Raw genomic sequence first — 18,854 nt, 5'->3', positions numbered from 1 at the left:
TGGGCGCCCCGCTTCCGGCGTCGGCGGTGCCGTCGCCGCTTCCGCGCCATGGCGGCGCTGGGTCGGCAGGTGAGGTGCCGCCTCCCGGCGGGTCGCGGAGGTGTGCGCAGGCCGACCTGCTGTGGCATCCCGACCTTCGGCGCGCTCCGCCGCGTTGGTGCGGTTTTAGCCCATTGTCCCCACCCCCGCGGCTGGACCACAGACGGGGCGACCGGGGAGGCGGGCGCTGCGAGCGGGCGGGCTTGGCTGAGGGTGGGCGCGCGGCGGCCGAGGGCGCCGGGGAAGCTTTGGGACGCGTCTTGAGGGGCGTCGAGGACCTGGGGATTGGGCCTCGTTGGTGGCGCGCCGGCCTGACCCCTGAAGAGTTCTGAGGTAAACGGGGATTCTATGTAGTTTGCTGACAGTCTAGCGGCATTTCGTTTGTGGAATGAATGCAGTTGGGAGAATCTAGAGACCAGTACGAGATACAGCGTTTTCAGGTGTGGGTACCGACTCGGACCCCAGAGGTGGCACAGAAATGATATTAAGCTAAAGACGTTTGAGATTCAGCAGAGACTGAAAGAAGCCTGCTTGGAGCGGCCCTTATCTCACTAAAAGCAGAACCTTCCGGGGTTGAGGGCGCCATAGAGCCTTTCTCCTGGGGAGTTTTACCGCCTTGAAGGAAAAAAACGAGGGACGACCCCTTGTATCAACATAAACATTGTCACAAACTTTTTGGGCCCCCACTGGTTCCCCGAAGAGCCCTCCCGTTTGCCCTTCCCCTAGAAACCTTCCTCCCCCATTTGCCCCCAACTCTAGTCATTTAGGGAGCTACCTCTTGCCTGAATCAACATACGCATATAAATAAACTTTTTTCTCCTGTTAATCGCTCAGCTAATGTGTAGCCGCACCCCCCACCCAGGCACTGAACCGGTGGAGGACCCCCACCCCTCAAGGCATGCTTTAGCTGGTGGCCTTGAAATTGTTCTCCCTAATCCCTGCTTGTCTCTTTCCCTCAGTTACAGCAGCTAAAGCAAATCTGTGCGTCTGCTAACTCTGTTCTCTGTACATGAACTTCTTTCTCCTTAGGCTTTTAAAGTTTAGTTATGACGTTGCAGATTGTGTGGGACCAAGGAGCTGAATACCCTGACTCAGAAATCCTGTGGTGTCTGTCACATCGGTGTGATGAGTTCATCCCCTTTGTGTCTTACAGGTCTTTGATTGGCACCGCCTGACCCCCCTTACCTGGGCCCTCCTCACTAGGCAGACTCCTCAGCTTGGAGAACAGAAAAGGACGACTGCTGTATTGCGTAAACTAACAACAGTCTCCAATGGAGGGAGCCTTGAGGAGTCATCCTTCGTTGAACCCCAAAAATGTGCACAGAAACCAGAGCACAGAACAGGGCTGATTCAGTGCCTCCTCGAGAAGCAGAGAACTCCTGTGTCGCAAGAGAAGGTTGTCAGTTCCCTCCTGGACATGGGTTTCAGTGATGTCCAAGTTAATGAACTGCTCAGCATACAGCCAGGTACCCACCCTCAACAGATGCTGGATATCATTTCAGAATTAATACTTTTGGGTCTGAATCCAGAGCCTGTGTGTGCGGCCTTGAAGAAAAGTCCTCAGTTATTGAAACTGCCTGTGATGCAAATGAAGAAGCGCTCCAGTTACCTGCGAAAGCTGGGCCTTGGAGAAGGTATGAGGTGGTGGGGATTTTATATGTAGTGCCGAGGAGTCAGAGCTGGAGACCGAACAGCCTGGTGAGGTGCATTGAGGAGGTTTCTGGGAGGCGGGGGGAGTCCTTTGAGAGGAATGTGTGATTTGGCTTAGAGGTGAGGAGGCAGAGTGACCTCTGCAGAGGGCCTTGCAGGAGGGAGGGGGGAGCTGAGTGACCTGCCCGGACTCTTGTCTGGCGCGTTCACTGTGGGGGCTCTGGCATCGGGAGTGGTAGTGGGCACGTGGTGTGGCATTGGCTCGTGTGTGTGTTTGTGCCCTTTGATGTTTGCGTGGACTTGGGGTGGGCTGAGTGCTTCGTATCTCTGTGATATGAAGCCACAGACGTAGAGTTTCCCGTAAAGGCTTGGATTCCAGTCAGGTGTCTCCATTTAATGTGAAACGTGAAATCTTCCCAGATTCCTGGGATACAGGTGGAGTGGCCGTTCCCCAGCCGCCATCCCCACCCCACAGGATTCACGCCCCCCAAATCCTAGAAGTTCAGTGGGTCTCTCTCTCTTTTAAATTCATTAATTAATCTTAGTGTTTTCTGCCCTGGGTTTTCGTTGCTGCACGGACTGCTCTGTGGCTGCAGTGGGCGGGCTTCCCACTGCAGCGGCTTCTCCTATCTCAGCACGGGCTCTGCTGTAGGTGCCCAGGCTTCCGGCGCTGCAGCCTCCGTAGTTGTGGCGCACAGGCTTAGTCGCTTTGAGGCGTGTGGAATCTTCCCGAATTAGAACTTGTGTCCCCTGCATTGGCAGACAGATTCTTGATCCACTGCACCACCAGGGAAGTCCCGTTGGGTCTCTTTATGGGCTTTTCTGGAGGAGGAGGTTGGGGGCTCATGAGGATCTCCAAGGACCCCTACCTGCTTTCACCAGAGGAATTCCACTGTTTTGTTCATTCTTGTCTCTTGGTAAAATATTGTTGGGAGTGGGGAAAGGGGAGAAAAGGTTGGGAATCCAGATTTCTCCAGGCCTCCTCCTCTTCTCTAGAAGATGAGCAGAAGGTAAGGGTGTGTGTTTCTCTTAGCAGATCACCTGCTGCAGTGTGATCTGAAAGGCTCGACCTAACACCTTCCTTGCGCTCAGTCACTTTAGCCGTGTCCGACTTTTTGCGACCTCATGGACTGTAGCCCACCAGGCTCCTCTGTCCATGGGATTTTCCAAGAATATCGGAGTGGGTTGCCATTTCCTTCTCCAGGGGATCTTCCCGGCCCAGGGATTGAACCCACATCTCTTTTGTCTCCTGCATTGGCAGGTGGGTTCTTTACCACTAGCACCACCTGGGAAATCCCAACACCTTACGTGCCTTTCGTTATAAATCAGCAAGCTCAGCATGACCTTAAGCTGCAGAGATAAACACTAAACTCCTGAAATTCTTTCCTGAGTATGTTTTATCAAGACATTGACTCAACTGTTAGGGAGATTTAACAGTTTATTTAACTGGTTTTCAGTTTCTAGCTACTGAGTTTTACTCAGTTATCTATAGGAAGGCCACATGCCCCAGTTTGCCTGGGATAGTCTCAGTTTACGCCAATTTTCCTAATGCAGTTACTAATAGAGCCTCTGTCCCTCAGAAGTACCTTAGTGTGGATAAAACCTGTGATCACCCTGCTAACCTGGAGATCAGTCTTCGTGGTTGTGCATCAGGATTCTCACTGTTATTATTACGTTATTATTGTGGAACCACTTTTCATTGCGTTCCAGCTCCTAGGTCTTAACATGTTGGTTGTGAATGTTTCAAGGACTATTTTATTATGGGAGGAAACATGAATCCAAAGCCCCAACATGAGGGAAGCTGCTGTCCCATCCTCCTGTCTGACTTTTCCAGTAAATCCCTGTGAAAGTCTTTTCTAGGTGAGGAGGGCAAGAGGGGACCTAGAATATGAAGCAGGTGCCTTTCAGCTGGGAGGCCAGAAAGAGGCCTCCCCGAGGGAGGGCTGGGGAGCCTGAGAAGTGAGAGGGCATCACTGGGGAGTGAGTCGTTCTGGCCCCTTCTCTTTCCACAGTGCTCCTGGGGAGACATATCTGCAGCTGGCACTCCTGTGGAGGAGAGGATCCTTGTTTGTTTTTTAAATTCTGGCTTAATTTAGGTGTGGTTGGCCCCTTGGGTTTCTGGAATATCCTAAAATGGTGTACTTGTGCTTTTTAATGATCTTCAGGAAAATTAAAGAGGGTGCTTTCCTGTTGCCCTGAAATTTTCACCATGCGTCAGCGGGACATTGAGGTCATCGTTGGGGTCCTTAAGGAGAAGTGCCTTTTCACCGTAAAGCAAGTCACTGAGATTTTGCACAGGTGCCCGTATGTTCTTCGGGAGGACCCTGGTGAGCTGGAATACAAATTTCAGGTAAGAATGACTGGTGGGGTGATGGGGAGCAGCAGGTTTCCAGTGTAGTCAAGGTCAGCTGACTCACCTGGGCAAGTGGACAAGGTCAAGATTAGACCCCCTTGGCTCACACCAGCCAGAGAATTCAGTTTTGAATCTTTCACTACTTTGCTACAGGTAAAAGATCTTTTGCAACTTTTTTTCCATTAATAATGGATGACTCAGGCACGTTCTTAAAGTTCATATGAGACCTCTGCTTGAAATACCTAATTTAAAATTAGCTAAAACCTTCCTATCTTTCAAATCTGTTTTGCATGTTGATCTTAGAAATGTAAGTATGAAGGTTGTTCTAAAGTTTTTGGTAACAATTTTGATGGCTTAGGTCAGATCCTAGATGTTTTCTGAATTGTTTACCTATTTTTTTCATGCTCCCAGTCTTTCTTACCCCATGAAGAAAAACAGAACTTAGTTTCTCCTTCTTGCCCTTAATTTTTTGCTGCATTTTTCTCGATATAAATTTGAAAATGCTTTGAAAGCTGTCGGCCATCGTGCAGATGTTGGAGATCATGGTCTCCGCCATTGTTGACTAGTCCGGCTTCTCCAAGTGCTCTTGGGCAGTTTCAGTTTGCTGTGCTTTAGGAACCTACCGGCTTTTTGCAGCTGCCTTCCTAACCGCATCTGTGTCTCCAGTATGCCTATTTCAGGATGGGGATTAAACACGTGGACATTGTGAAGACGGACTTACTGCAGTACTCCATGACCAAGACCAAGCAGAGGCACGTGTTCTTGGAGCGACTGGGCCGGTACCAGACCCCTGACAAGAAGGGGCAGACACAGGTCCCCAACCCTTTACTTAAGGACATCCTCAGAGTTTCAGAAGCCGAGTTTCTGGCCAGAACAGCGGGTTCTTCTGCTGAGGAGTTTGAGGTTTTTAAGAAACTCTTGGCCCGAGAGGAAGAGGAGTCTGAGGGCTGCATGGCTGATGAGGAGAGTCTGGGCGAGGAGGAGGAGCAGGAGGACAGGAGGAGGAGCAGGAGCTGTGACGGACGGACTGGAGTGAAAGGAGCCCAGAGAGATGAAAGGTTATTTTAATTTCCTCAAAGCTTTTGGGAGCTTCACTTGGTTCTTCTCAGGTTATTTTTTATTCTTAAACTGGTCTTTTGATTAAAAAATGTTTAGAAATCACCTGAGAGGTAGACAGGCCAAACTAAGCAGCAGATGCATTGGCTTGATCTGTCAGGTTCGGTGTGGAGGCCCTGCTCCATCCTGAGTCAGAGTCTGGGAGCTCCTGAAGTCGGGGTTCAGTGCGTCAGCGTCTGGTTTTACTGTTTCTCTGTCATCTGTGTTGGTGATAATTCTGTGACAGAGTGGAGATGTTTCTTCTCGTTCAAGAGTCATTTTACATCTTTCTAGTGACAGGAGAAGACAGTGAAGCTTGAGTTCATCACAACAGTTTATTGTAATGACAACAAGTAGCAGATTTTCCACAAAAATACTCATGTTTTTAAATCAAAAATATTGCTTTGTGATTGCGTTCAGTGTACAACAGAGTAAAAGAAAGTTGACTGGTGACATATGGTTTGTTCTGCACAGCTTCTTGATGCCAGTGCTGTGAAGGGGCGCTTTTTGCATTTCTGAATAACAGGCCCATTTCTGACCTGTGGGGGAACCTGCTTTTGTGCCAGCCTGGTCCAGGAGCCGCATCCAGTCCTGACGTCTCCGGCAGCTATGGAGTGCTGACCTGGAGCATGCCAAAACAGGGTCCAGACAGGGCTTCTGAGGCCAGAGGAGAACGCGGGCTTGCCAGGGTCATGGGGTGTTGGGGTGTGGAGCCAGGGCTAGCGTCTGGGCTTGGCATCATTGCAGGGAGCTCCATAGCACCAGAGGTGGCCCCTTGCTGAGGCCAGAGGTTCTGAGGAGCAACTTTAATGGGCTTGGGTGTGCACCAGGGCTCACCTCTGAGGTAGAGGCCCAGCCCTGGTGGCGTGAGCTCGGTGGGGAGGATGAGGGGGTCACTACATGTTCTGGGAGCCCTTCCCCAGGGATGGGCAGGCTGGCACAGGATTGATGCTGCAAAAGACATTTTTGGCTCTGTGCCCAAAACCTGAGACTCATGGTACTTGGCCTCATTTTTCTTGCAGAGACTCTGTAAATCCTGTCAGGCAGGAGTCCTCACTGGGGTGATCCTGACTCCTGGGAGCGCCCGGCACCATCTGGGGTCAGTTGGGCAGTTAGGACCAGAGGGTGTGCGTGCGGCCTCAGGACAGGCCCGCAGCAGGCTGAGCCAGCCCGGAGGCAGTAGTACCAAGGCTCAGCTGCCACTCCAAGGCTGCCTCTAGCAAACGCGACTGTGTTGATTAGTGAGAACTGAAGATTCTAAGTGGGCTCCTTGTGTTGTTTCTCTTTTACTTAAAAGATTTTTTTTACTATAGTTCCTTTCTGCCCTGTGCTGGGATGTCGTTGGGAGATGGGAGCCGCATTTTATTTTGGGGACTCAGCACCTGGTGCGGATGCTTGCGCTTTCTCCAGGCTCATGCTGGAGCAGGACTGCAGAGAGAGACACTTTCTGCAAAAGGCCAGGAGCTCAGTGAGTCCCTCCACCCGGGAGTCCAGCATCGGCGGCAGTAGTTTGCCAGCGGCAGCAGTTCCGACCCAGCAGAGTTGCAGAGGTTGGCTGACACTGGGTGGACCCTTGTCTGTTGGGGTGCTGGTGGGGGGCAGCGAGGTGCTGCGTAGCTTTCCCCGTTTGCAGCGTGTCAGCCCTAGGGCAGGGAGAGGGAGGTTTCATCGCTGTCTTGGCCATGGGGAGGAGGGCCCGTGCCCTTGCGCTGGACGGCCTCCTGGTGGCCGTGCTGTCCCTGGGCTGGGCTGCTGCTCTGGTGCGCCCCAGGTGGGACTAACAGCGTCTTAAGCTTAAGCTCTATTGTGTGGTCAGTTGGTCCACAGTTTGATGAGCACAAGACTGCCTTGGCAGCCCATGATTGCTCCTTTCATTTCTACACAGAGCTGTGGATGCCCCTGACAGTTTTCTGATTCTGTTTTACTCATTTCTTTGGGTGGACTTTGAGGATTTCCAAGGATGACGTTCGAGTTTGACGAAGGACCCATGTGGGAAAAAGCAGTGGCTCATTTGTAATGTTTCGAGGATAAATTATAATTCCTTTAGCGTCAGGAAGTCTTCTACTAGATACATAATTTATAAAACATCAAAATGGGTTAATCATAAGAAAACAGCGCCAAGCTCAGGATTCAGTAGACGGTTTCTTGTAGGAACAAAGGCTTCTAAGGTCAAAACAGGAACACATTACATTTGCCTTGTGGCTGAGGGGCTTGAGGTTGTTAACATGGCAGCGGAGCGTTCCGTGCAGTTTCCAGTGATCTCGCTGCCGGCGCGTGGCGCCAGAGCTACGTGGACGCCGCGGCGGGGCCCGGGGCACAGCGCAGAGCCGCAGTGCGTGTTTACGTGTGTGGTTTCCTCTCGGTTCTCCCAGTGCCGGGGCCCCTGGACTGCTCTCAGCCGTCTTCTCCAGGTGGGCCTTGGAGACTGGGTACCTTCAGGAGTACAGTAGAGACTTCCTTGCTGAAAATGACAGAATGCATAATACACAGACATATGCACACAGAACTTTAATGTAAGTAAAAAGACTAAAATATAACTCTGTAAAAAGGTTTTATAAAAGTTGAAAGGAAGGAGGCCTTTCCGGGCGGTAACGCTGACTTGGGGCCGGGTCACTGGGAGGTGCCCGGGGCTTGAGCTCCAGTCTGGGTTGGCTGTTAAAATGCTTAGCACGATGCGAAGTGGGCTTTGTGGCTTTGGTTTTCACCTCATCTGCAGGGAGAAGGAGTGCAGGTCAGAAGGGTGCTGGAGAGCGGGGTGGCAGGATGACGCGGTGGTCAGTGTGTGAAGGAGGAGGGTGTGGAAGATGGTGCCTACTGCCTGGTAGCCCCCAGCAGCAGTGCATGAGTCGTGGCCTCGGGAGACCTCTCCCAGCCTCTAGGCTAGCCTCCGCAGCCTCTAGGCTAGCCTCTGCAGCCGCACCTCTCCGCACCGCCCGGCTTGTGGGAGGGGCCCCGCTGTGCTCGGTGGGCGTGCTGCTTCCGCCGTCCAGAGTGGGGCTGAAACATTGAGGTTTCCCTGAAACCCTTGAGGTCTCTGGTGCCTTGGTGGGACTTGTCATCCTGGGGATAGGCCAAAGCCTATGGCCTCAAAGACCAGGACTGAGCTTAGCATGGCCCATGGGCCGACTCAGCGCTGCCTGTTTTGTAAATAAAGTGTTATTGGAACCTAGCTATTCCTCATCAGTCACACGGCTGGGGCTGCCTTTGTGCTGCAGCTGCAGAGCTGAGTCATTGCCACAGTGACTGTCTGGTTCACAGACCCAAAAACACTGTCTGGCTTTCACGGAAAAAGCCGTAGATGAAAGTGTTTAAACTCCGCCTTAGTGTTAGCTGTCATTTTCTCTTTCAAAATCAGCTGGTCCATATGATGGGTCACTACCTGCAAGTGATCAGCATAGACTGCTGGCGGAGGAGAGCCGGCTGAAGGGCTCCCAGTGTGCCTCACCTCTGTGCCTTCTCCCAGCCCCGCGGTCTCTGCTTTGGATGCTGTAGATAGCAGTTCCTCCTCAGTTTGGTTGTTGGTTCCTAAGGGGAGAAGCCTTTTCTGACGTTGGAATCTGAAAGCTGGTTTCTGAAGGTTGCAGAAGCATTCCTGGTGGGCAGCCTTGCTCCCCCGGGGCGGACATGTGTGCGGTGCTCGCTTAGAGCAGCCTGGGCTCTATCTGGTGAGGGTCTGTCCTGGAGGTCTCCCTGCCTGTGGCTGATGCTTGCCTGGCCTGGCCGACTGCCTTCCAGAGGCCGGAGGAGAAGCTGCTCAGGCCACTAACTCCAGCCAGGACCCTGCTTTCAGTCTGATTTTAGACCTCATCTTCTTGGGCTTTAGAAACTCGTGAGGTTGATGGAATGCAGCAGGAACATCCTGAGTCCTTAGAAGAGAAAACAGGCCGGGTATGAGGAGGAAGGTAGTGGTACGTATTCCTCTTCACACAGTGGCTCTGGGCTGTTGGTCCCAGAGGACCTAAAGAGCTCGCCCCTCCCCGCCTTGAGCTGTGGGGTTCATCCCCTCTGACGTGGTGGGGTGTGGGGTGGGGCAGGCTTGTGCAGGACCAGCTGCGCCCCGGTGTTGGGGACAGCCGGGCCACGTCACAGCTCAGCTCCAAGGTCTGCAGGCTGCTCCCCTCCATCTGGTGACGCCATGCATCTCCTCTGAAGATGGGCTATTCCCATCTTTTTCTCTGAAGATGGGCTGAGCCTGGTCTCTCAGTTGAAATGAGTTCTTGCAGTTCGGTCTTGGGTGAATTGTTGTGTGTGAATTGTTGTTATGTTGTTGAGTCGCTAAGTCATGTATGACTCTGTGACCCCCTGGATTCTCTGTCCTTGGAATTCTCCAGGCAAGAATACTGGAGTGGGTTGCCATTCCCTTCTCCGGGGGATCTTCCCGCCCCAGGGATCGTTACCCGCATTGGCAGATGGATTCTTTACCCCTGAGCCACCAGAGAAGGCCGTGTGTGTACATGTTTCCTGCTTATTTGTGTTTTTTCCATCGTTCTAGGAGTAGCAGTAGTAGTGTAGTGTAGTGTTAGTTGCTCAGTCGTGTCTGACTCTTTGTGACCCCATGGACTGTAGCCCACCAGGCTCCTCTGTCCATGGAATTTTCAGGCAAGAAGACTGGAGTGGATTGCCATTCTCTTCTCCCTGGGCTCTTCCTGACCCAGGGATCAAACCGAGCTCACTTGCACTGCAAGCAGATTCTTTACCGTCTGCGCCACCAGGGAAGCCCCTAAGGACAGGTATTAAGACTACGTATTCTAAAAGCCATATCTGAGAAGTTAATAGTTGAGGATTTCTGATTTGTTTTTATAGTAACGGATTTATTGGGTGAGTTTTACTAAAATATATTATCTTTCAGGTGACTTATTGCAGTATAAATATTTCACACTCAAGTTGTATCTGTGGGTGATGAACTTCTCGCAAGCCCTGGAGTGCATCTTCTGTGTATGTGGCAGTGGGGGGCATGGGACACCTGCCTGAGATCACATGTTCCCGCTCACATGCAGCTGCCCCGCCTGCAGGCCCAGCCTCCTCCTCCCAGGATCTGCTCAGTGTCAGCCTGGGCCTGCAGCGCTCCGCTGCCCCCGGTGTTTATAAAGGCCTCTGAGTCACAGGCTGCTGTGTGTGCAGCTGCTCTGCCCCGGCCACCTCCCCTCTCCTGCACCACCGGGGAGACGGGCTGCCCGAGTGCCCGCTGCCCTGGCCCAGCCAGAACGCCGCCTCCATTCCCAGTGGCATGATGTTGACAAGAAGTTGTGTTGGGCGCTAGGTGGGTCTCTGGGTTAGCTCAGCATCTTCTTGACTGTTGAGAAGACCTGCTCAGACCTGTGGGAGTCACGTGAGGCTGAATTGCCAAAAGAGGTTGGGAAATTCTGGCATAAATAAGAATAGGGTTAGAAGGTCTCTTTTGTTTCAGGGTCTCTGAATGCTTAGGGTCCTGTGCATGAGCATTGGGTTCCCAGTGCAAGAGCCCCGGTTGTGAGGTCAGGCCCCACCCCTCTCCTCAGTGGCCGCCCCCTGCAGGGCTGGGCGCGCTCCTAGAGCCCCTCCGCCTCTGGCTCCAGGCTGCTCCTCGCCTGTCCTCCCAGTGGGCCTGTCAGTCCCGCCTCCCTGAGGCAGGTGGTCTTCGGCCTCTGAGAGCTCACCCAGCCCTCCACTGCCATTGCTGGTGACCCGGGAAGGCGTGCTTCTGCTCTTTGAGACAGAGTGGGGTTCAGTGTATTTGGGCCAAATTTATGCCTGTTGGGAGGCCTTAAGGATTGTTTTCCTCACTCATCTTAACCCCCTTAGGAAGCTCTGAAACCTTCTGGTCTTGAGAGTCTTTGACACAGAGCTGCACAGGGAGATGCCAGCCTGCCCGAGGACCCGGTGCTGGGTGGGACACTCCTCAGACTTTGCAGCAGCTCTGCGGGCCCAGGGAACGTACCTTAGGATTTCTTCAGTGTAGGACTGTTACTTTGTTTCCTGAAATAATTGGAGAAATGTGGTTTATGAAAGAGACCGTGTCCCTGTGGCCTGGCGGCTGCCCCAGCCCCAGATCTCTGCTCTGAGACTGTCTTGTCTCTCGCTCACACGTGTTGTGGTTTGGGAGTGCGGTCAGTGAGGCGCCGACACAGGTTGGTGTCTTACTCTGTGCGCCCACCTGGCTTGGGGTGGGCGTCGTGGAGTGAAGGCAGGCGCGGCCTGCTGGGCCTGAGTGAACGGCGTGTGGAGGACGGGGACTTGGGAGACAGGCAGTGTGCTCGGGTCAGGCGGCAGCGGGGCTTCGCCTGGACTCAGCAACGCGAGACCCAGTGCCTGTGGCACCTGGTTGGTCTGTGGAGAATGTGACTGAGGTTCGGACTTTGCTGTCTGTACTCAGGCAGTGCATCATATAATAATTCTGTGGCTACCTTGACCCCTTTGGGGAAAGACCTGGGTGAGAGTGAATAAAAAGTAAAGAGAGATTTATCGTATTTATATAATTGGGCCTGTCAGTAACACTTCTTAAATACTAGTGCCAGATACTGTGTGACCTTCCATAACCAGAGTGACACCTCAGCACCCACCCTGTGACTTCCCCCAGCACCTCCCTCTAGCACCCGGCCTGGGAACCCCCACCCAGCATCCATCCTGTGATCTTCCCAACACCCACCACCCACCATGTAAGCTCCCCACAACCCCCACCCCGTGAGCCCCCAGCATGCCCCGTGCCCACGGTGCCCATCTGTGTGCTGTTCACACATAGCGGGGCTGTGCACCTCGGCAGCCTGGCTTAGCCATGGCCTGTGGCATCCCGCAGCCCCAGTCAGCAGGGCCACCCTGGCCCCTTCCTTAGTGACCCCTGCGGGCACAGCCCGGCCCCTCCAGGACGCACCTGTCTGGGGCTCTGGCGCGGGTGCTCTCACAGCTCTCCTTGAAGCAGGTGTCCGGGTGCACTTTGTAGACTCTCTTATACCTGCATCAGCAGAGAGCTCTGTGAAGCCAGGGCCTGAGTGGAATGTTGCCCAGCTCCTTCACCTAGGCCACACCAACCCACAGTAACTGTGCAGGCCTCTGAGGAAGGCTGTTACTTTCCTAATAAAATTTTCTTCTATAGATGTGTTAAAATGTCAACATAAAAATTATTAATTTTAAAACAACTGTCAAGGTATCATTTTCATAAAATAAGATATGCCCATTTTAAGTATACATTATGAGGAGTGTTGACAAAGTCATGCACAAGATAAAGCCTGCTGTTTCAAAGGCATGTCTTGCTTGAGATAGGCGTTAGTGTTGTTGTTTGGTTGCTAAGTTGTATCCTATTCTTTGCGACCCCATGGGCTGTAACCCTCCAGGCTCATCTGTCTGTGGGATTTCCCAGGCAGAATACTAGAGTGGGTTGCCATTTCCTTCTCCATGAGACAGGCTACTTGGCCCTAAAGCTTTGAGGCAATAAGACGGTCCTCTTCTGGGAAGATGATGGAGAAACGTTGGAGATGCAGGCGTTAGATGTGGGCGGTCCATAGGACAGGAGACTTTACCCCAGCCCTGCCTTATTAACTAGTGTACTCTGAGATGCCTCTGGAACTTAAGCCTCAGTTTCATACAAAACGGGAATTGCTTATCCTGCTTCTGTCACAAGTTTATAGAGAACAACAAATGAGACGTTAAAGCTTTTGGAATGTTGGAGCTATCTGGAAAAGATCCAGGGAGTTCAGTGGGTAAAACCCCAGCTCATGAGCTCAGTCTATGGAGCCTTTAGGATCTGAAGCCTTAGCTCAGACTTCCATTTCCAGTCATCTGGCAATGACAGGATCTGGAATTAACCACATGTGAACAACTGGAGAACTGGACAAGATATAGGAAGTAAGTCTTTTCGGATGTTAGAAAGCAGCGCAGGACTGACCTGGAGAGGGGGATCAAACGAGCTCTGTGGTGGTGCTGGGACTCTGCCCTGTTTGGGCCGTGGTGGGTTAAGGGGGAATCCAAGCAGTGGTTGCAGAGTTGGTGAAACCGAGATTGGAACTGGGGAGGCAGAGGTGGCTGGAATTTGTGAGTCAGAGTCCAGGAAGGAGGGAGCTGTGCAGAGGAAGTGCTCCAGAAATCTGGAGAGGGCTCCCCTTGAAGATGAAGCTGTGTGTGCACAGGGTGGGCAGAGGTGGGCAGTGGGGGACACAGAGGAGCCGGGCAGTCCCAGAGCCACAGTGGGGAGGTCCTGATTAACGCTAGGCTGTTGCAGAGAAGCAGAAACCCCAGAAAGGCCTTGCTTTACAAGTGAGGCAGAATTAACCCCAGAATAAAGCTGTTGCTAAAGCCACCCTAAAACAGGCCTCAAAGGGTCTGTCTGAATTGCCTTGCAAAAATCAAGCAATAAAGGAGCCAAAGAAGGTCCACTCTCAGCGCTTCTATTCAGTGCAGTATTGGAAATGCTGGGCACAGCACTCAGACAAGAAAATGAAATGGGTGTTCACGTTGGAAGAGGAGAGGGGGAATTGCCCCTGTTTGTAGATGAGATCACATTCTGTATAGGGAACTGTCAAGTCTCCACACACAAGCTATCAGAACCAGTAAATGAGCTCAGCAAGGCAGCAGAAGACAAGGTTAATCTACAGAAGTCGGTTGGTGTCTTTACACCAATAGTATCCAAAAGAGACAGTCAAAAAAGCCTGCTTAAAATCACATAGAACAACAACAACCCGGGAATAAACTTAGCCAGGGAGATGAAACACCTAATATGCTGAAAACTAAAACGTTGATAGAGGAAACTAAAGATGATTCAGACAATTGGACAGATATCCCATGCTCTTGGATTGGCAGAATTAATATTGTTAAAAATGGCCATACTCCCCCAAACAATCTACAAATTTATGCAATCTTTGTCAAAACACCTATGATATTTTGCATAGTACTAGAACAAATAATCCTGAAATTTATATAGAACCACAAAACACGAATTGCCGAGCAATCCTGAGAATAATGAATAAAGCTGGAAGTATAACCCAGACTTCAGCCTATACTGTAAAGCTACAGTGATCAAATCAGTGTAGTATTGGCACAAAAACAAACATACAGATCAGTTGAACAGAATAGAGAACCTAGAAATAAACCCATACACATACTTACTGCAAAATTCAGACTTAAGAAAGTAGGGAGAACAACTAGGCCATTCAGGTATGACCTAAATTAAATCTCTTATGATTATACAGTGGAAATGAAAATAGATTCAAGGGATTCAATGAAATTAGATTCAAGGGATAGAGTGCCTGAAGAACCATGGACGGAGGTTTGTAACATTGCACAGGAGGCTGTGACCAAAACCATCCCCGAGAAAAAGAAATGCAAGAAGGCAAAATGGTTGTCTGAGGAGCCCTTACAAATAGCTGAGAAAAGAGAAACACAAAGCAAAGAAGAAAGGGGAGGATAGATATACCCCACTGAACGCAGAGTTCTAGAGAATAGTAAGGAGAGATAAGAACGCCTTAAGTGAACGATGCAAAGAAATAGAGGAAAAGAGTAGAATGGGAAAGACTAGAGATCTCTTCAAGAAAATCAGACATACCAAGGAAATATTTCATGCAAAGATGGGCACAATAAAGGACGGAAATTGTATGGACCTAACAGAAGCAGAAGATACTAAGAAAAAGTGGCAAGAATGCACAGAAGAACTGTACAAAAAAGATCTTCACGACCCAGATAATCACGATGGTGTGATCACTCACCTAGAGCCAGACATCCTGGAATGCGAAGTCAAGTGGGCCTTAGGAAGCATCACTACGAACAAAGCTAGTGCAGGTGATGGAATTCCAGTTGAGCTGTTTAAAATCCTAAAATATGATGCTGTGAAAGTGCTGTACTCAATATGCCAGCAAATTTTGGAAAATTCAGCAGTGGCCACAGGACTGGAAAAGGTCAGTTTTCATTCCAATCCCAAAGAAAGGCGATGCCAAAGAATGCTCAAACTACTGCACAACTGCACTCATTTCACGTGCTAGCAAGGTGATGTCAGATCCTTCAAGCCAAGCTTCAACAGTGTGTGAACCAAGAACTTCCAGATGTACAAGCTGGATTTAGAAAAGGCAGAGGAACCAGAGATCAAATTGCCAGCATCTGGTGGATCATAGAAAAAGCAAAGAGAGTTCCAGAAAAACATCTGCTTCATTGACTACGCTAAAGCCTTTGACTGTGGATCACAACAAACTGGAAAATTCTTCAAGAGATGGGAACACCAGACCCACCTTACCTACCTCCTGAGAAACCTGTATTCAGGTTAAGAAGCAACAGTTAGAACCGGATATGGAACAATGGACTGGTTCCAGATTGGGAAAGGAATACGTCAAGGCTGTCTATTGTCACCCGGTTTATTTAACTTCTGTGCAGAGTACATCATGCAAAATGCCGGGCTGGATGACTCACAGGCTGGAGTCAAGACTGCCAGGAGAAATATCAACACCCTGAGATATGCAGATGATGCCACCCTCATGGCAGAAACAGAAGAGGAACTGAAGAGCCTCTTGATGAGGGTGAGAGAGGAGAGTGAAAAGCCGGCTTACAGCTCAACATTCAAGCAACTGGTTCCATCACTTCACGCCAAATAGATGGGGGGAAAGTGGAAACAGTGAGATACTTTATTTTCTTGGGCTCCAAAATGATTGTGGATGGTGATTGCAGCCATGAAATTTCAAAGACACTTGCTCCTTGGAAGAAAGCTATGACAAACCTAGACATCGAGTATCAAAGAGCAGAGACGTCACTTTGACAGGAAAGGTCTGCAGAGCCGACGCTGTGGCTTTCCCAGGGGTCGTGTATGGATGTGAGTTGGACCACAAAGGCTGAGCACTGAAGAATTGATGCTTTTGAACTGTGGTGTTGGGGAAGACTCTTGAGAGTCCCTTGGACTGCAAAGAGATCCAACCAGTCCATCCTAAAGGAAATCAGTCCTGGGTGTTCATTGACAGGAGTGATGCTGATGCTGAAGCCGAAACTGTGATACCTTGGTCACCTGATGTGAAGAGCTGAGTTGTTGGAAAAGACCCTGATGCTCGGAAAGATTGAAGGCAGGAGGAGAAGGGGGAGGGACAGAGGATGAGATGGTTGGATGGCATCACCGACTCAATAGACATGGGTTTGAGCAAACTCTGGGGGCTAGTGGAGGACAGGGAAGCCTGGCGGGTTGCAGTCCGTGGGGTCACAGAGTCGGACATGACTTAGTGACTGACCACCACCACCTATGGTTTGTTAATCTATGAGAAAGGAAGCAAGAACATATAGTGGTAAGATGGGCTCTTCAGCCAGCAGTGTTGGTAAAGCTGGATAGCCACATTCAAATCACAGCATTCCCTCACACCACATACAAAAATAAACACAAACAGGCTTAAAGCCCTAAATGGAAGACATGACACTAAAAACCCCTAAAAGAGAACACAGGCAAAAGAATCTTTGACATAAATTGTAGCAATATTTTGTTAGATCAGTCTCCCAAGACAAAAGAAATAAAAGCAAACACAAATGGGCCCTAGTTAAACTTGAAAGGCTTTGCCCAGCAAAGGAGCGATCAACAAAACCAGAGGACAGCCGATGGAATGGGAAACGTTCACAAATGATAGACTGGCAAGGGGTCAGTGTCGAAGCCGAGGCCTCGGTCCTGTGAGGACTGGGCGGAAGCACTTCGGGGTCAGGAGCACGTTGCAGGCGTGGGGGCGGGGAGGGACTTACATTTGGTGGCAGACGCCTCCTGCCCAGACTGGGACAGACCTGGTCTCTGAGAGCAGCCGCGTGCAGGGCTGGGGCACCTTCGTGCAGGCTGCTGGCACAGAGGAGGGCCGCTGCTCGTCAGGGGCTCACAGCCGCCTCCCCTCTCCCTGTGGCCACGGTGGTCCCGGCTGGGTCCCTGTCCCGGCTACTCATCAACTGCGGGTGCTGCTCTGGGTTGGGGTCCTGGGAGCCTGCAGGCTGCTTTCCCTCAGGGCTCGCCAGAGTCTCGGCCTGGTGGGCCTCAGGGCTGTGTGTCTGGTGTGGGAACTTCTGTCCCTCCGCCTCGTCCTCGTCCCAGAAGTCTGGGGGCGGCAGGGCCCTCTTCCCTCCCACCACCTCCTGTCCCTGCAGAGTAACTGTCCCCAGAGCCCCCTGTTATCTGGGCAGCACCTTCCACCCCGGCACTTCTGGGCAGTGGGAGGCCTGGTGCCTCACTGCCTGCCAGCCTCCCTGCCTGTGCACTTGGAGGTCTGGGTGCTGACCGGGCCCCTGTCCGAGCCTGCTGTGCCGGGCATCTCGGGGCCAGGCCCTGGTGGCCCCAACAGGCAAGGGGAGCAGTTCCACACTCACCGAGCTCACAGTGTCTGCCTTTGAACCCTGGGCTGCAGTCACAGCTGTGGGCATCCTCACCAGGCACGCAGGTGCCTCCGTTCTGACAGGGGTTTTCTGAGCAGTTCCCAGGGGTGTCTGCAAATGGGCCATGAGCTGTTAGCCTCGGGCCCCACAGGAGGGCCGGCAAGCATCACTGTTGCTGCCTCCTGATGTCCCCAACAGCGGTGGGCCCGGGGAGCGGTCAGAGTGCCAAGGGGAGAGGGTGGCCTGAGTGCCTGCCCTGAGCCCGTTGGCCCAGGGAGTGGAGGAGGCAGGGTGGAGCGTCCTCTGGCCTCAGTGCTGAGCCGTCGCACAGCGGAGGAGCCTGGGCCCACGGCTCCCATCACGGCTGGCTCTGGGCGCTTCCGGAGAGGCTTCTGCCTCCCGCTGGTCTGTGCCCGCACCCCACATTTCCACCAACTTTGCCCCACGCGTGGGGCTTTTCTGCTTGGAATGCAGAGGCCAACCTTTGGGAGCCCTCTCCGTTCTCCAGTGCCCGTCCCCAGGCCCCAACCCCGGCAGCCTCTGTGCCGCGGCCACTGCCTGCCTCCTGACGGCACGGCGGGAGCTGGAGGCAGGCTGGTCAGTGGCGCTGCCAGGGAGGGGCAGAGCTGGCCTTTCCCCCTCAGCGTCCACCGTCAGATCCAGCCACTCCCCTGCCGTCCCCTCGGCACCCTCCCTGCGAGGCGCTGACTGGGCAGGGCCCACCGCCCCCAGCCCCCCACCGTGGCCTCCTGGGTTCTGTCGGCTGCTTCCCGTCCACTCGAGTCTACTCCACTTTCCTCCACCCCTTTCTGTCCTCCAGCTTTCCGTGTTCTTTTGTCTTTCCTGATGCGCTAAAGGGAGTTGAGGGCTTGAAAAGATTATCATGGAAAAGTTAAAACTTAACAGCTTCAGAGTGTGAAGAACCCCCTATACCATCACTCGGTTTCAGTTAAGAGCATTCTGCCGGCCTTGCTTAATCTGTTTCCATCCTTCCGTCTGCTTTCTTTAGTTGAAGAATTTCAAAGCAGTTCACAGAAACCATTTCACCTGTAAATATGTCAGCAAGTATCTAGTACATAAAGACGTAAAATTTTCACATAAGCACAGTGCCACTGTTACAAAAGTAGCAGTAGTTCCTTGATATCAAATCCAGGTAACAGATTTACCATGTTTTCTTCTGAGAGGCTGACTCTTGTGCTCTGCCTGGGACCCTGGGCTTGGGGTTGTGTGCAGCAGAGGGGCTTTCACCAGAGCACCGCTTTCTGTAGCCTTGGTCTACTGAGTCCTGAGTTCATCATCTCTCACACATACACTAAATAAAGTGAAGGCTGTTTTGAACAGAGGCTGGGGACAAGGATGTGGCTGTGCCCTGCAGTGGGGCAGTGGGCTTCTGTATGAGGGACAGATCACAGGGTTGGGAGGCTCAGGTTCTGCCCGC

General features: G+C 51.9%; 2 protein-coding genes across 9 annotated transcripts in view; one reads left to right on the top strand and one right to left on the bottom strand.

Annotated features, from left to right (window-relative positions):
* The first annotated feature begins 16 nt into the window (after nucleotides 1-16).
* Nucleotides 17-5,592, top strand: MTERF4 (mitochondrial transcription termination factor 4). Its single transcript, XM_081490569.1, has 4 exons — nucleotides 17-69; nucleotides 1,193-1,673; nucleotides 3,855-4,039; nucleotides 4,709-5,592. Exons 1-4 carry the CDS (start codon nucleotides 49-51, stop codon nucleotides 5,108-5,110), a joined length of 1,089 nt encoding a protein of 362 aa, XP_081346695.1. The 5' UTR covers nucleotides 17-48; the 3' UTR covers nucleotides 5,111-5,592.
* SNED1 (sushi, nidogen and EGF like domains 1) overlaps nucleotides 5,454-18,854 on the bottom strand; it is a 73,974-nt gene continuing 60,573 nt past the window's right edge. For 3 of the 8 annotated variants that reach the window (XM_081490530.1, XM_081490532.1, XM_081490534.1), the window contains 5 exons: nucleotides 17,411-17,527; nucleotides 16,802-16,889; nucleotides 11,985-12,065; nucleotides 11,055-11,092; nucleotides 5,454-9,003 (listed from right to left, as the gene is read on the bottom strand). In XM_081490530.1, coding sequence (XP_081346656.1) covers nucleotides 11,056-11,092; nucleotides 11,985-12,065; nucleotides 16,802-16,889; nucleotides 17,411-17,527 — 323 coding nt within the window. In that variant the 3' untranslated portion in view covers nucleotides 5,454-9,003; nucleotide 11,055. Of the gene's footprint in view, nucleotides 10,454-11,054; nucleotides 11,093-11,984; nucleotides 12,066-16,801; nucleotides 16,893-17,410; nucleotides 17,528-18,854 lie in introns of all 8 variants that reach the window. The other 5 variants (XM_081490528.1, XM_081490533.1, XM_081490531.1 and 2 more) reach the window with 4 other exon arrangements.

This window comes from Giraffa tippelskirchi, chromosome 5 (assembly GCF_054371585.1).
Source record: "Giraffa tippelskirchi isolate mGirTip1 chromosome 5, T2T-mGirTip1v1.2.pri, whole genome shotgun sequence".
Taxonomy (NCBI): Eukaryota; Metazoa; Chordata; class Mammalia; order Artiodactyla; family Giraffidae; genus Giraffa; species Giraffa tippelskirchi.
The sequence above is the reverse complement of the archived record's forward strand: the minus strand, read 5'-3'. Positions and strand labels throughout refer to the sequence as shown.